The sequence below is a fragment of the Sinohyriopsis cumingii genome, chromosome 4, assembly GCF_028554795.1.
Source record: "Sinohyriopsis cumingii isolate HCF-2022 chromosome 4, ASM2855479v2, whole genome shotgun sequence".
Taxonomy (NCBI): Eukaryota; Metazoa; Mollusca; class Bivalvia; order Unionida; family Unionidae; genus Sinohyriopsis; species Sinohyriopsis cumingii.
The window spans coordinates 86938443-86956301 of NC_142964.1; the positions used below are offsets into that span (position 1 = coordinate 86938443).

The 17859-nt window shown below is 35.9% G+C and overlaps 1 protein-coding gene across 2 annotated transcripts in view; it reads left to right on the forward strand.

Moving 5' to 3' along the window:
* Window positions 1–17859, forward strand: part of LOC149801603 (uncharacterized) — a 60966-nt gene that overhangs the window by 34403 nt on the left and 8704 nt on the right. For both annotated transcript variants that reach the window (XM_089955860.1, XM_089955859.1), the window contains exon 7: window positions 10485–10535. In XM_089955860.1, coding sequence (XP_089811986.1) covers window positions 10485–10535 — 51 coding nt within the window. The remainder of the gene's footprint in view (window positions 1–10484; window positions 10536–17859) is intronic.

Here is a 17859-nt window from a genome sequence, read left to right on the forward strand (position 1 = left end):
AGCACACCTTTAATTTTATGCCCTCTGGTCTGAGTAAATGATGCCGTGATGACCCAGTTGAACTTGATTCTAAATGAGGGAATGTAGTTAGTTTGCTTTTGTTAGAGAAAGATTTCAGCCCTTTTTCATGCCATTTTGCACAGTGTACCATTCTGAAGCTTTGTCCAAGAGAAAGTAGTATTAAAATAGTATATAAAAATAAAAAGACAATACATACCATGCCCCTTCATTTTCAAAGATATATATTTTAGTCTAAATATTCGGAACGTATAGATACTCAAGTGTACCCTTTGTCAGTAAGTGTATGTACACTTCCAGTAGTTAAATGGCATTGGGTCTCACATCTGTACTTTGCCAATTATAATTGTTCCTTTGTAATCAGATATTTGACACTTCTCTCGGTGTGTACAGTGCTATAACTGGTCTACTATGAAACCTGCCAGGCATGCAGATTACCATATACATTATTAACACAGCCTAACATTGTTAAACTGAAACAGGCTTACACAAGCAGCGGTACATACAAGAAGAAAAAAAGATCAGAATAAATATATTAATTAGCAAACAGTGTTAATTGACAGGAGGGCTAACCCTGAGAAAAATGTTGGGATTGAATGGAGGCAATCTGTAGGACATGAGGATACCTACATTATTGAAACTGAAAATTTTGACATCACAGATGCAAACTGTTATGATAAATTCATGCAAGATTTACTTATTTATGCTCAAAAGATCACCAGTCGGTTGGAACAGTTGTTGTTGTTATAGGGTTTAATGCCATTTTTCAGCACAAGATAGGCTATACATGGCGGCCAGTATTAATGGTGGAGGAAGAACCCAGGAAAACCCCGGAAAGAACCACCGACCCACGAGAAGCTACTGGCAAGCTTTCTCACATATCCACATTGGCCGAGTCTGAGACTCGAACCTATGCAGACAGAGGTGAGATGGCAGTGACCCGTGATGGAGAGCGATTTAGACCACTCTGGGCCCCCAGTTGGAACAGACAAGCTAGTTGATTAAACGAAGCTTGTTTTCACTTGAAAAGGGCTAGCTTCTTATTTCTGTAATGCAAAGCCCAACATAATAGACAGAATGATCATGTTATTGTGGAGCGAAAAAAGGCACTTTTGATAAAGAAGACCATTTCAGATTTGTTCATTTGATATTGCTTGATCATCCAATATGGCCACCATTACTAAAATTAGAAAAACTTTTAAATGACTTCTCAGAAACAACTTTATGGATTGTTATCAGATTTGACAGACAGCATGCGGGCATTTATCCTTTTAACTTGTTTGCAAAATAATGCTGATCCACAATCAAGTTGAACCACAATTACTAAAATTAGAAAACCTTGCAATAATTGCTTCTCAAAAACCTCTTAATAGAATTTAACCAAATTGATAGAAAGCATATTGGTATAAAGGGCTTTCCAGTCATTGTAAATGATGCAGATTTGGCTAATCTTACTTTTAAGAAAAATCTTCAAATGACCTCTTCTAAAATTAGAGTCCCTTAATCCCTTAAACAACTGGCACTCTACTGGCTGAAAAGAATTATCTTTCATCCAAGATAATACAGTTACTTGCTTTTAACTGCTGAGTGGAAGCCTTCTCTGATCTTTATTAGTGATAACAAAATTTGCAGATTGGTCAATGTGGTGGCTGTTTTGGATGTAAGATTTCATTTAGAACTAATCAAGAGACCTTTATCAAAACCACGTGTCAGTATGACCATGCATTTGGGAGGAGTAGTGATAACTTCACCTCAATGGCCATTGGGACAACCATATTGGATGTATGATTGATACCCTTTTTATTTTAGGACCAACTAGAACTATTAAAAAGTCTTTGCGAAAACCACATGTTCATATGGCATTTTATTCAGGAAGAGGAGCAATAACAAGATATTCAGGATGACTGCCATGGTGATCATAATAGATGCCATCATTTTTAATTAGGACTAACTAAACAACATAAGAAGTCTTCTTGTGATAACGCTTTACATTTTGGCAGGGTACTGTTGTTATAACAAGATTATTTTGCAAGCTGGTTAACTGAATTTCAGATTAGTACTTCATGTATTTTTATTCAGGACCAACTAGACGCCATAAACATAAGAGTAGCGATAACATAACTTTCAAGTTTGAAGGTCACATCTGTACCATTTTCATTTAGACATCTTTAGAAATCTCCTGGTGAAGACTCCATGTCAGTATGACTTTCCATTTAAAAGGAGTAGTGATATAAAAATTTCAGGATGTCTCCCATAAATAGCCCAGCATGCATCAGCACCACATCTGGTATCACTGCCTTATTTACTAGATATACATTTGGTATCACTGCCTTATTTACTTGGATATACATTTGGTATCGCTGCCTTATCTATTCACATGCACATCTTTTGTCATTTCTTTACCACCACTGATATTTTTATATACTAATAAACATTCATAATTTACTCAGAGTTAACACAAATAAAGATTGCATACTTTTCTAAATGTAAGTAAAATTACAAGAATATCTACCAATCAGCTCAACTTCATTTATCAATTACAATGTTCTTGGCACATCTGTAAATTAAATGTGAATATAATTCATAATGACTACCTCCATAGTTGCATATGTATTTAGAGTTGAATATAATTCATAATGGCTACCTCCATAGTTGCATATGTATTTACAGTTGAATATAATTCATAATGGCTACCTCCATAGTTGCATATGTATTTACAGTTGACTTGATTAAAAAATTGCCCTGATATTGACAAATTTATGCTGATTGAGGTCTGACAACAGAAATAGACATACATGAATGCTCAATGAGTAAATGAAATTGTATAATAGTACTCATCTTACAGTACATACATGAATGCTCAACGAGTAAATGAAATTGTATAATAGTACTCATCTTACAGTACATACATGAATGCTGAACAAGTAAATGAGATTGTTTAACTACTCATCTTACAGTACATGTCCGAATTTTATAAACTAGAACAATGTCCAATTAATGAATTCAATTTAACCATCAGATACTGTACCAGGAATGGCAATATTATGGAAGTTTACTGATATTGTACGAGTGCTACGCGGTGACTGAGACATAGAAAATGATGTTTCAGTTAATATATACTGTAAAACTTAATGGAAGTAAAAAGAAAGGTCATTGACGTATTATGTGTCATCTTCAACATGAATAAATTAGGAGGCTTTTGGACCAGATTAAAATAAGAATAAAGTCTACTGAGACCCATCAGTACTCTATTTGATCACTAAACATAACAAGCATTGTTGAGCCCGTTGACTGTGATCATTATCAGGTCACAAGGTATAAATAAATGGCTGCTTGTGTCATTTTAGTAGGTTAGATATTATTCCATTTTAATAGCACATAATCTGTCACTATTACCTTGCTTAATTTTTCCAGAACTGAAATCCCCTCATCCAAGCTCACAAGTCCATCCTCCCATTAGATGAAAGGTTTGAGAAACTTTTGATTAGCAAGAACACTCACATTATAGACCCATGCAAAATACAACTCTTTTCCTTTGACATTGTACGTGGTACATATGTACAAAATCACTCACTGAGAACTGCCTTCATTTTGTGTACTATAGATGTATTTTGGCATTTTAATATAAGTTTCCATTTTGATTGAGTCATAAAATCCCCTCAGTCCTATCACGTTTTATTGTTATGTTAGCTGTCATGATAGATGTTATGAGTTAAGTGTGTTGTGCTTAACAAGTGGCATCCAGTTCAGGTTATCCTTCTCCCTTTTATGGTGAAAGGGTAAGTATTGGCTACCATTTTTATACATCTAGAGTTTTATTTCTAATTGTTATATTAGAATAATTTTATAATAGTATCCGTTTCAGTATAAAATGAGAATATTTTTACTATAATTTCCACTACAGTGTGAAATTTCAGAGTGTGGAGAAATATAGGCACAAGCCCTGTGGGCTCATAATCAACCAGTCTGTTTAGGATGTACTAAATGTGTATACATGGACAGTTGTCTGTCTTGCTGTCTTTGTTCTGACAGAATCTGGGACCATGCTGAGTTATCTTACTTTTATGGGGAGAAAGTAAGGCCCTTTTTTCCTCCTCATCTCCTCGATCACAGGAATTTATGGGATCTTTCTGTCCTTATCCCAAGAGGGTATTGAGTCTTTCTCTTCTTTAGAAAAAATATTGCCCTAGTGGGGGATGAATGTTATGAGACCTTTGGGTCTCCAAATAAGGCCCAAGTATCCCTGGTGATCATTCCAGGGCAGTCAATACCTGATAGGGATCAATCCTGGGTCCATCATATGGGATAAAAAGCACCAAAGATAGTAAGTTGCACCTATTGGCTAGGAAGGAGCAACACCCTTATTATCACTGGCTCAGTGAAAGTGAAGAGCCAATTGGCCATTTTGGAAATTGCAGGAAGTGATCTTTGCTCTATATTGTTTTATATGAGCTCTACAGTCAGATAATGTCACCTGAATGGGTTTTTTGCACTGGTCACAAGGTGTCACACATAATTTTTCCAGTACTGATCACTGGTCAGTGGATTTCCATCATTAGTTTTGGGACAGGGATCATGTTGATGCCCTCCCCCATATCTCAGTGCTGCTAATCAATCCCGATTGGTAGGGAGTGTCCAACTAGGGAACGGGATCTTGACATCTCTGCCTTCCCTATGTTCTCTTTCAATTCCTATTGGAAGTGGAGAAAAACAAACATAAGAGGGGGATGGTTCTACCCCCCCCCCCCCCCCGGACATTCAGGGAAGGATGAGAGGCATTCTTATCCTCACAAGAGTAACAGCAGTCCGTGGAGGAAGAAATCTGGATGTTTGACAAGGAAGTACATCAGGTTTGCTGCCTCCCCCTCCCCCGGACTTGTGCCCAAAGCCTTCTGACTGGTTGGAAATGAAAGTCATCTTTAGTTTTGAGATACTCTCTGGAGCAGCATTATGACCAGATCTTCTCTTCCTCCCATTAAAACTTTATGGTTTGATTTTGGCTGCTTTAAAATGAAGAATAAAGGGTTGGAATCTACCTATTTAGTGGACCAGTCATATTTCTGCATCCCCCATCTCCAGGTGGGTTGTCCTTAGTATCAACAGAACCTTTCAGTCCCTTACTGAGAGGGACCTTTCTTTTAGGAGAATTAAAGCCGATAAAGTCAGGGCTATTGCCTCTTCCTGAACCTCTCTTAATCATTCTTCATTGGACAATGTTATGAGAACTGAGATTTGGTGGTCACACTTCCAGTTACCTTTAGTTTGTAATGCATCAGAGGAAATGCATTTTTTATAAGGCCCAATAGTAATGGCTCAGAAAGTGTCCCAACTTTTGCCAGATTATAGTAAACACTATTACCATAATGGTAACTGTGTCAGTTTATACCAGTTTTATGAGGTCATAACATCCTTCCGAACTGGTAATTTTAGTATGGCAAGGCAAGGCTATTCCATCATCGTTCGGGGGCGGGGGAAACTAATTTTAATTGTGTAATACTATAACCTGTCCTTATTGCAATAATCCTTTTATTAACCTATCTCTGGTGTCCAGAGTCTAGTCTGTGTCCAAGTCAAACAGGAGGTACTGTATATTCCACATGATCTATGATAAGGAAGTTAGACTGGACCTGTGTTCATATTGTTTTAAGTTTATATAATGAGAGACTGGAATTATTAGCTTGGATGAGGGGGTCTTACATCTTTGAAGAGATAAACAGCATAATAGTGACAGGTAAGTATTAAATTATTTTTGCCCACCCCCTCCCAAAAAAAAAAGCACTTTCTTATTGCTTTCCTTAAGGAAAATTGTTACAATTATTCATCTGTTGTGGCTGATATCTTCTCACAAGTTTAAATTAAATTCAGGTTCATATGCAGCTGTTAAGTTTTTGTAATTGTTGTGGAGTTTACTCATTCTCAAAAGATCATTGCCATTTATTTCTGCAAAGGACTTTTTTTAAAACAATCTTGGACTACATAGAGGGGACATGCCTAGTATGACTGTATCATACAGAGGGGATATGCACAGTGTGACTATCATGCAGAGGAGACATGCATAGTATGACTATCATACAGAAGGAACATGCATAGTATGACTATCAAACACATGGGACATGCACAGTATGACTGTATCATACATATGGGACCTGCATATTATAACTATCATACAGATGGGACATGCATGGTATGACTATCATACAGATGGGACATGCATAGTATGACTATTATACATATGGGACATGCATGGTATGACTATATCATACACAGGACATGCATAGTATTTCTGTATCATACATATGGGACATGCATAGAATGACTCATACTGATGGGACATGCATGGTATGACTATCACACACATGGGACATGCATGGTATAACTGTATCATACACACAGGACATGCATAGCATGATTGAAATCATACACATGGGACATGAATAATATTTCTGTATCATACTGATGGGACATGCATATTATTACTGATCAGTCCTCTATGTTGTCATGTCCACATGTTATTTTGATAATTTGCATTCGGGCAAAACTGATTTTGTCATAGGATGGAAATTCATGATAGTCACGTTAAGCTCCCTTCTCAGTATTTGAGTGAGTTATTGCCCCTGTTCATTATAGAGTGTAGACCTCGTTTCTGCAACAACCCTATAGCAGATGTTCATAAGGTTATGGTCCATTAAGACTTGCACATAACTTACTGAGAGCTCCTGTGTATGAATCTGTTTGCATGGAATTAATTACCTGCAGGAATTGTCTCCTTTGTTTTAGAATCCTCAAATACCATTTATATACACATATTTTTGTGTGCTTAGCCCATTTTAGTGGGAAGTGAGACATAATAGTAATTTTTCTCATGGTGGTATCATCATTTATGACACTGGCTGTGTCAGCAACATGTTAAAGCTTTTAAAAGTTTTCATTTGAATATATCTATTAAACCTCTTGATTCTCATCAAACATGGCATAAGTTATGAAAATAGGACAGTTCATTGTGCAACATGTTCATGCTTACTCACCATTTTTTACTCACCTTTGTGAACTAGAGAAGAGTTACTTACATATATACAGCATTACTGAATTGCCACCATTCTTTCTTTTTAGACCCTAGGAAACAGTTTAGCGAAGGTTTCACAACACCTACCTCCAGCGGGGGAGATAAGGGGATGGGGTTAACTTGTACATACATACATATATAATACATACATACATACATACATACATACATACATACATACATACATACGTTGCGTGATTTGGATTTTTAACGTAGCTTTAACAATTTTTCAGTCATATCGCTACGATGTCTGCATTGTGACAGATTAAAGTGATGTCTAGCACTGGGGCATCATGCCGCAGACATATAGCATGATGTCCCACCCAGTCACATTATCCTGACACCAGGCTGACCAGTCCTAACACTAACCTCTTAATGCTGAGCGCCTAGCGAGGCAGCTGTTAGTACCATTTTTGTAAGTCTTTGATATGATTTGGCCTGGAATCGAACCCACAACCTCTCACATCCAATGTGGACGCTCTAACCACTAGGCCACCGGAGTGGTCATACATTAGTTGTACATTCATTGTTTAATTTTTGCATGTCACTCAGGTTTTTTGCACATGGTATAAATACTGTTGTATTGGGGATCATGAAACTTAGGGGATGAAATTTTGTGAGTACTACATCTTTATCATAAAAAGAAGGTCACTGTGACTTGTTTCACAGGTCATTAACTTTTGGATTAGGTTTATGTATCAACCTCTGTTCAAGCTTTAATTATCAAACTGGATGTTTGAATGCATCTCTGTTACTACCCTATTTGCAACATAAGGTCAGTGTGACTCGTATCTAACATTTTACTGGCTTAAGTTAAGTCTTTGCACTTAGTTCATGACCAGATAAGTTTCTTGCTTCCTGCACATATACTTTTATACCTAGATTCATTCATGCATATTTAAAAGTAGTATTATACCATCATCATGAAAATAGGTCACTTTGACTTTGTCTTAAGCTACGTCTGTTGAAGAATAATTAAACCAGATGATCATATGAATCTCTGCACATATGACACCCTTGCAACAAAATAAGGCCACTGTGAACTGTATTTCAGATTTTGCTTTCATTGGTTAAGTTTTGTGTTTAGTTCATAATCAGATTGGTTTGTTATATGCCTGCCGTAATAGGAAGCATATTATGCTATTGAGTTCTTCCTTCTGTCTGTCTGTTACCAGTTTTATTTCCACACCATAACTTGGGCTGTCCATATCTACAATTACCTAACTTTGTAGGTGGCTTGAACTTGCTTCTTTGTTACTGCCACAACCTTACAATAAAAACCACCTCTATGATCAGTATTTCAGCTTTGGCTAAGTTCTTGCATTTAGCCCATGACCACACAATTTTTGGCATGGTTTATAAATACTATCCAATCTTGAATCACGCAGACAGAAGTGAGTTGGCAGTGATCCATAACTGAGAGCGCTTTAGACCCCTACGCCACTTGGGGGCCCCTTTGTTTAATTACCATTAATTGATGAGATAAAATTATAACTTTCAGGGCAACTGATTGCCATGGCATTGTCCACTATATGAAGAATCTGTTTGAATTCAACCATTTATATCAGTTGTATTCAGTTGAAACCTTTGTGTGAGAAACTCTATGCCTCAAGTTGACACCTTGATGTTCAGAGATATTTTGCCTTGTTTGTGTTGCAGAAAGCTGTATCATAACACTGTCCTTATTTTATCTTTACAGAAAAAAATTGTTGATTGGTAATCATAGAAAATCTGAAAATGTTAAATTTATGCAACTTGACTATGGCATGTATTTATTTTTAAAAATTCTTTTGGAAGAAAAACCTGATAATGATGCTTGTCCATCTGTTACAACTACTCCTCTTAAACTGCAAGGTGGATTGCCATGTTTACACATATTTATCCAAAGGTTTAGTTGGTCCTTAATGAACATGGTACCCCATGGACATCTGATATGGCTGCTGTGGTTGCCATCTGTAAAATCTTTTTAAAGATACTCCTACAGAACAGAATGTCATACAGCTATTAAAAAAAACCCAATTTTATATGATGTTAGTCCTGGACACAAATGGCACCAGTCTGATATCCAACAAGGCTGCCATGGCAGCTATCTTGCACAGATTTATTACTACTCCCAAATGGATGATGATATTAACATAGGGTTGGTCCTAAAGAAAAAGGTACCTATCTGGTATACAATGTGGCCACCATGGTGGCCATCTTGAACAACTTGTATTCACTACTCATTCTGAACAAATAGTCATATTGACTTCACTTTTTCACTACAAGACTTCAGATGGAGTCTGGTTGGTCCTAAATGAAAATCGTGCCCCTTGGACAACCAATATTGCGGCTACATCTACCATCTTGACTATTTTGTTATCACAACTCCTCCTCAGTGGATGACTTGTCAAGCTGATCGTAAATGAACATGTTACCAGCTAGGCCTCCAATGTAGCCACAGTGGTGGCCATCTTGAAAGCTCCTGTTATAGCTACTTCTGATGAATTGGATAGGCAAAGTATCACAGGGTTTTCACTTAAGGACTTATTAGAATACATTGTTGGTTCTTAATAAAAATAGTGCCAGTTGGACCTTCAGCATAGACTACATGGTGTGGCAGTCTTGAAAATCTTCTTGTTGCTACTTCAGATGAACATATAGTTGCAGTGACATGGTAATTTCACTTAAAGACTTCATATTCCATCTAATTAGTCCTTCGTGAAAAATGGTGTTGATCAGATCTCCCAAATTTGATTGCCATGATTGCTATGTAGAAATTTTTAGATGCATCTGAATGGATAGTTGTATCAATTAACATGGTTTTCATGGAAAGACTTAGTATGTTATGTAGTTGGTCCTAGCTGGTGAAGATCAGACCTCTCAATATGGTGTCATGGTAACCGTCTTGAAAATTATATTATAACCATATGTCCTGAAAAGATTACCGTATAGACATAAGATATGTTGTTGGTCTTAAAGAAAAATAATGCTGATCCAACTCCACCATGCTAACCACATTATAAAAATCATGTTAATACTATTCCTCTTGAACAAAAGGTCATAGTGTTTTCATTAAAACAGTTCTCACTATGTGAAAAAATACCATGGTAATCACCCAGAAATCATTACGAATGGTAGCAGTGAAATAGGGTTTTCACTAAAACACTTCTTGCAGTGTTGGTTCTGATTGAGTTTGGTATTTTGCGAAGTTGCTGAAAGATATCAGAGATGGTTTCAATACTGAGCATTTAAAGATAATCTAAGGAAAGAAGAGAATGACAACTCTTGGATTCCTGGAAATTCTTTGTAGACAGTAGAGTGTCAGTCCCTTGAAAGGACTCTTGCGACAGTTTTTTAATGGTCAGTGTGGTATGCATGTGATACATGCATCATTTTATTGCTTTTTTAATGCCCATTTCAGGCAGAAGATTATGGCGATGATGAAACACAGATGAAACTGAAGTTTGAGCCGGTAATATAAATACTTATCATTTTTTCAGTCTTCAGGTCAAACATTTTTGTTTCATGTTACACTTTTTGGCTGATGATGTTAAATTAATATTTTCAGTACTAACATTTTGTCTGGTTTTGTCACCATGTATGCTTATTACCATGTACAGAGTTTATGTACTTTTAATGGCCTCAAGTATGACTAAGCATCCTATTCATACTTGAGGCTATTAGAAGTACATGTACTCTCTATGACTCTTATCAGACATTATGGTGATGACATACCCAAGGCCATTTGGAAGTACATGCACTATCTATGACTGTTGTCAGACAATATGTTGATGACATATCCAAGGCTATTAGAAGTATATGTACTCTGTATGACTTATAATACAGTATGGTGATGACATACCCAAGGCTATTAGAAGTACATATACTCTTATGTATGACTGTTATCAGACAGTATGGTGATGACACACCTAAGTCTATTAGAAGTACATATACTCTGTATGACTGTTATCAGACTGTATGTTGATGACACACCCATGGCTGTTAGAAGTACATGTACTCTGTATGATGGGTTCCCGAGTGGCCGAGTGGTCTAAAGTGCTCTCCGTTACAGATCACTGCCATCTCACTTCTGTCTGCATGGGTTCGAGTCTAGGATTCGGCCAGTGTGGGTATGTGAGAAAGCTTGCCAGTAGCTTCTCGTGGGTTGGTGGTTCTTCCTGGGGTTTTCCCGTGTTTTTCCTCCACCATTAATACTGGCCTCCGTGCATAGCCTATCATGTGCTGAAAAATGGTGTTAAACCCCACAACATAAACAACAACAACAAAAAACTCTGTATGACTGTTATCAGACTTGTATGCTGATGACACACCCAAGGCCATTAGAAGTACATGTACTCTGTATGACTGTTATCAGACAATATGATGATGACATACCCAAGGCTATTAGAAGTACATGTACTCTGTATGACTGTTATCAGACTGTATGGTGATGACACACCCAAGGTCATTAGAAGTACATGTACTCTGTATGATTGTTATCAGACTTGTATGATGATGACACACCCAAGGCTATTAGAAGTACATGTACTCTGTACAACTGTTATCAGACAATATGGTGATGACACACCCAAGGCTATTAAAAGTACATGTACCCTGTATGACTGTTATCAGACAATATGGTGATGACACACCCAAGGCCATTAGAAGTACATGTACTCTGTATGATTGTTATCAGACTTGTATGGTGATGACACACCCAAGGCCATTAGAAGTACATGTACTCTGTATGATTGTTATCAGACTTGTATGGTGATGACACACCCAAGGCCATTAGAAGTACATGTACTCTGTATGATTGTTATCAGACTTGTATGGTGATGACACACCCAAGGCCATTAGAAGTACATGTACTCTGTATGATTGTTATCAGACTGTATGGTGATGACATACTCAAGGCTATTAGAAGTACATGTACTCTGTATGACTTATCAGACAATATGGTGATGACACACCCAAGGCCATTAGAAGTACATGTACCCTGTATGACTGTTATCAGACTTGTATGGTGATGACATACTCAAGGCTATTAGAAGTACATGTACTGTGCATGACTGTTATCAGACTGTATGGTGATGACATACTCAAGGCTATTAGAAGTACATGTACTGTGCATGACTGTTATCAGACTGTATGGTGATGACATACTCAAGGCTATTAGAAGTACATGTACTCTGTATGACTGTTATCAGACAATATGGTGATGACACACCCAAGGCCATTAGAAGTACATGTACTCTGTATGACTGTTATCAGACAATATGGTGATTTTTTTACAAATATGTTACAAGTGTGCAGACGGCAGAAGTTTGCAAATAGATTTTCACATTAATCTTAGAATTTTGGGTGTATCCTATGAATACCCAAGTTTCTTCTCTCCATTTGTTAACTTATATGAATACAAAATATGCTTTTAGTATTTTAGGCTGCTTATTTTGTTACTCTGACCTACTGTTAGATTTAAAAATTGTAGTAATTGTAAGGCTTAGTTTGTTATGCTGGCCTACTTTCAGATTTAATACATTAATTGTAAGGCTTTTTATTTTGTTATGCAGGCCTACTGTCAGATTCAGAAATTGTAGTGATTGTAACAGGGTCTGTATGGGACCTTTAAAACTTTGAAAAGCCTTGAAAAATGAATTTGTTCTTCAAAGCTTTGAAAACACCTTGAAAATTCAAAATTTTGTCTGGGTACCTTAAAAAGGTTGATTTTATTGAAACCTAAATGAATTAACAGATAGTTTTGTTTTGCAGATTTAAAAATAAAAAGAGAGAGAAAAAAAATGATATAAGTCTTGGAATGGTAATTTCCACTATTGGCCACTGTGCAGTCGTACATTTTGAACTTCCGGATGTAGCCACAGTTTAAATTTTAATCATTTGTAAGCTTCAAAATGGCTGGCTGTCAATTCCAACTTCAGATATCAAATTTGAATTATGAGATCTTTCACTGACAAATTTGCAAAATGCAAATTATTCCAGATGGCTATTGATTTGCATGCAGTGAGAGACAGTGCTCTATGCTCAAATGCAGCTGGAGAAAAAAAACCTCTAAAAATGTCTGGCGATACATCCTCATTTGTTTGTAAAAACCTTCCCACCGATTTCAATAATGGAAACCTTTAATGTGATAAAAAGTGCAAGGAACTTAATCAATTCATTCATTGATATACAGATTCTAACCTGGCTGTGAGTAGAGTGTCCCTAACACCATCATCGTCTTCGTGTTTCACGCTTAACAGAAGCTTTCAGTATAATAGATGGACATGCTCGAGATCCATTTCCAGTTCCTGGACAAGTCCATTTCCAGCAAAGGGGTGTGTGCATGACTACAGATTTACATACATATGTCGTCTGCTTCCAATACAGTAGAACCTGTCTTGAAAGACCACCCCTTTTTGCCAAAAAATAATGGCCTCCCAAGACAGGTGATCTCTCATAACAGGTTGTAACACTATATAATCAATAAATCTGTGCATAGAGAGTCTGGTCTCATAAAACAGGTGGTCTCTGATAGCACTGGTCTCTCAAGACAGGTTTTACTGTATTTACAATGTCGAATCAAGCAAAGGAAAAGAATAACAATAACAGATTTGCCTTTCACATGGATTTAACAAGTGGTTTAATTTCTATGTTCATGTGTGCAGTGGGATATAATTCCAAACTCTCAATGTTATGGTAATTACAGAATTATCCGACAGTTACCGAATAGGATAAACCACGTCATTATGTTGTCTGATGGAAATAAACTAGCCCATAGTGTACATAATATGGTGCCGTGTTAGTAAGGAAAGTCCGTTAAGCATGAAAGGTGCAGGGGATGCTAGTATTAGTGCCATTCTGGTCAGGGTCAGGTTAAAAATTATAAATCAGTGATTCAGTTGACATAGTTCTGTGCACTTTTTATCACATTAAATGTTTTCGTTATTGAAATCGGTAGGGGGGTACAAACAAACGGGGATGTATAGTCAGACTTATAGCTCTTGTAAATTATGTAATTGTGGCCAATACAGCTAAACAAGAAGTCTTAAGCATGAAATTGTTTTTGATGAAAGAGATATGTCTGCAAAGAAAGAGCTTCAAGTTGTAAAATAGAATGGATGAACAGGAAAAACCTTGAGCGAGAGAGAAGAGGACAGAAAAGAAAGCAATGGATGAGGAAATAGCATAGTTAGAGAAGAAAGGCAGGCACTGAAAAAGACACTGAGACAATGGCAGCTGCTGCTGATAACTATGCATTGAAAGCAGAGACCCATAGGAAAATTGAAATTATCTCATATCTCGACATCAAATAGTTTGAGGAAAAGTGTTAAGGACAAAATAATTGAACTTGGCGCTCTTGAAACACATTTTGATGACAAGCTACAAGAACTGAAAAATTCCTTCTAAAATATTTTGGACTTTGTAAATAGTTTACTGTTATTAGAGTCAAATGAACATTGTTCAGATGCTGTACATTATTCTACTGCCCAGACGTAGGATGTTTAGTATTAATGGGAATGACATCAATGATAATACTCTTGACTTCATCTTTTTAAAAAAAAGAAAATTGCAAGAAATGGTCCTTGTATGAAGTAATAGTAAGTAGTAACTTGTGTTTACATACAGTTTAATTTATGAATTCTTTAAAGTTAATGTAATAATGCACCTTGAAAAAAATGATTTTGAACCTTGAAAAAATCCTGGAAATTTGTTAAAGAAATATGCTTTTGACCCTGTTGTAAGGCGTAATTTTTATGCTGGTCTACTTTCAGATTTAAAACTAATTTTAAGGCTTTTTCTGTTGAATTGGCCGACTCAAAACAGTAGTTGTAAGACTTATTTTGTTATGCTGGCCTACTCAAAACAGTAATTGTAAGGCTTATTTTGTTATGTTGGCCTACTTTCAGATTTAAAACAGTAATTGTAAGGCTTACTTTATTATGTTGGCCTACTCAAAACAGTGATGGCTTTTTTTCTTATGTTGGCCTACTTTCAGATTTAAAACAGTAATTGTAAGGCTTATTTTGTTATGCTGGCCTACTCAAAACAGTACTCATAAGGCTTATTTTGTTATGTTGGCCTACTAGAAACAGTAATTGTAAGGCTTATTTTATTATGCTGACCTACTTTCAGATTTTAAACAGTAATTGTAAGGCTTATTTTGTTATGTTGGCCTATTCAAACCAGTAATTATAAGGCTTTTTTTCTTATGTTGGCCTGCTTTCAGATTTAAACAGTAATTGTAAAGTTTATTTTGTTATATTGGCCTACTCAAAACAGAAATTGTAAGGCTTTTTTTCTTATTTTGGCCTGCTTTCAGATTTAAAATAGTAATTGTAAGTCTTATTTGGTTATGTTGGCATACATTCAGATTTAAAACAGTAATTATAAGGCTTTTTTGGGTTATGTTGGCCTACTTTCAGATTTAAAATAGTAATTGTAAGACTTATTTGGTTATGTTGGCCTACTTTCAGATTAAAAATAGTAATTGTAAGGCTTATTTGGTTATGTTGGCCTACTTTCAGATTTAAAACAGTAATTGTAAGGCTTTTTTTCTTATATTGGCCTGCTTTCAGATTTAAAATAGTAATTGTAAGACTTATTTGGTTATGTTGGCCTACTTTCAGTTTTAAAACAGTAATTGTAAGGCTTTTTTGGGTTATGTTGGCCTGCTTTCAGATTTAAAACAGTAATTGTAAGGCTTTTTTCTTATGTTGCCTGCTTTCAGATTTAAAATAGTAATTGTAAGGCTTATTTGGTTATGTTGGCCTACTTTCAGATTTAAAACAGTAATTGTAAGGCTTTTTTGGGTTATGTTGGCCTACTTTCAGATTCAAAACATTACAGTAATTGTAAGGCTTATTTTGTCTAGCTGGTCTGCTCAAAACAGTAATTGTAAGGCTTATTTTGTCATGCTGGTCTACTCAAAACAGTAATTGTAAGACTTATTTTGTCATGCTGGTCTACTCAAAACAGTAATTGTAAGGCTTATTTTGTTATGCTGGCCTACTCAAAACAGTAATTATAAGACTTATTTTGTCATGCTGGTCTACTCAAAACAGTAATTGTAAGGCTTATTTTGTCATGCTGGTCTACTCAAAACAGTAATTGTAAGGCTTATTTTGTCATGCTGGTCTACTCAGAACAGTAATTATAAGACTTATTTTGTTATGCTGGCCTACTCAAAACAGTAATTGTAAGGTTTGTTTTGTTATCCTGGCCTACTTTCAGATTCAAAACATTATAGTAATTGTAAGGCTTATTTTGTCATGCTGGCTGACTTTCAGTTTGTGCTTAATTTTGTGTTCATTAAATTGAACAACTTTATATTTAAATGAGTAACTTTTGCATTACTGTTTGAAAATGATATTAAAACAACCACACATCACATGTATATGACTGCATACATCACAGGGAAAGATTTTTAGTGTCAACAGACTACAGGATAGATTTAGAATGGTAATATTAGGATATTGACATACCATATATGCTCCACTGCACAGACCCAGATCTAATATCACATAATGCACTGGCAGATCTAATTCCTTTGCAGTTTTGTCAGGAGTAATCATTACACCACACAACATGACCCTGATCTGCAAGCACATTAGGGTATATCTTGTTACATTTGGACTTGACTTATAAGCAGGGGTATAAGGTAATTAACGTAATGCACAAAATTATTATCTTTAAAATTAAATTTGTTCAGACTGATCAGTGGTGTGAGAAAAATTCCACTCTCTTTGTGAATGTAAATCCCCCCTCAATTGCCTGATTTCTACATGTGTATACGTCACCTTGTATCTTAATTTGGTTTCAGTAAATTACTTGTGTCCTGTTATCATTACCTATGTTATTTTCTTTCTGGTATGTAATGGACAGGGATAAAGATATTACTGTGTCCATCTCTCTCTGTCCATAAACATTTAATTTCTGAAGGATAACTCCCAAAGAATTCCAACCAGACTTGGTATATATGTCAAGCAAATTGCTTATAGGTTCCTTTCGATGGAATTTTCCACGTTTGGTACTTTTATATTACCATTGAAACAAAGTGTAGCGTAAGTAGCATTTCGATTGAGAATGATGGACCACATGAATATGTCATATAAATATCATGGTCTCTGTGTCTTTACATAATCCAGCAACCAGGGGGACATGATTTCTCAGTTACTCTTTTCTAACAGAAGACAGTTTTAATAACTTAACCATCTTTTCTTAGTGCCTGGAGGTGTAGTGATGTCACTCCATATTTTCAGATTAAGACCATGTAGAATTCACTTTGTCACTCAACCCATGCATCCGTACATACACTTGACAATTCATCCATCTATCATGAAATTTGGTCTCTCTTTGGATCCATGGACCAATTAAGACCAATTGAGATGCTATGCCATACATGCCAAGGTTTATTCAACATAGCACAGAAAATTATGCATGAGATTTTTAAATTCCAATACATTGTCACAGATTGCCTCTGAAGAAAAACGTATGGGTGCATCTTACAATAAACATTTCTGGTAATAAAAATGAGTCACTGAAGTTAAAAGCTGGTCTTATATGAGGGGTGGTTTCTCACAAGGGAAAGAAAAGTTAAAAATGTAGAAATATGATATTGGGTAAGATGGTCTCCAGTAGGAGGGTTGGGCTGTCCTATCTCAAGTTTTTGCTGATAGATCATAATTATTTTGTGGATGTTTCATGGGGGAAATACATTAGATTTATAAAAAATATTTTATTCACTATTAATTAGGAACAGTTTTCTACTATTTTAATATTATTTAATAAAATTAATC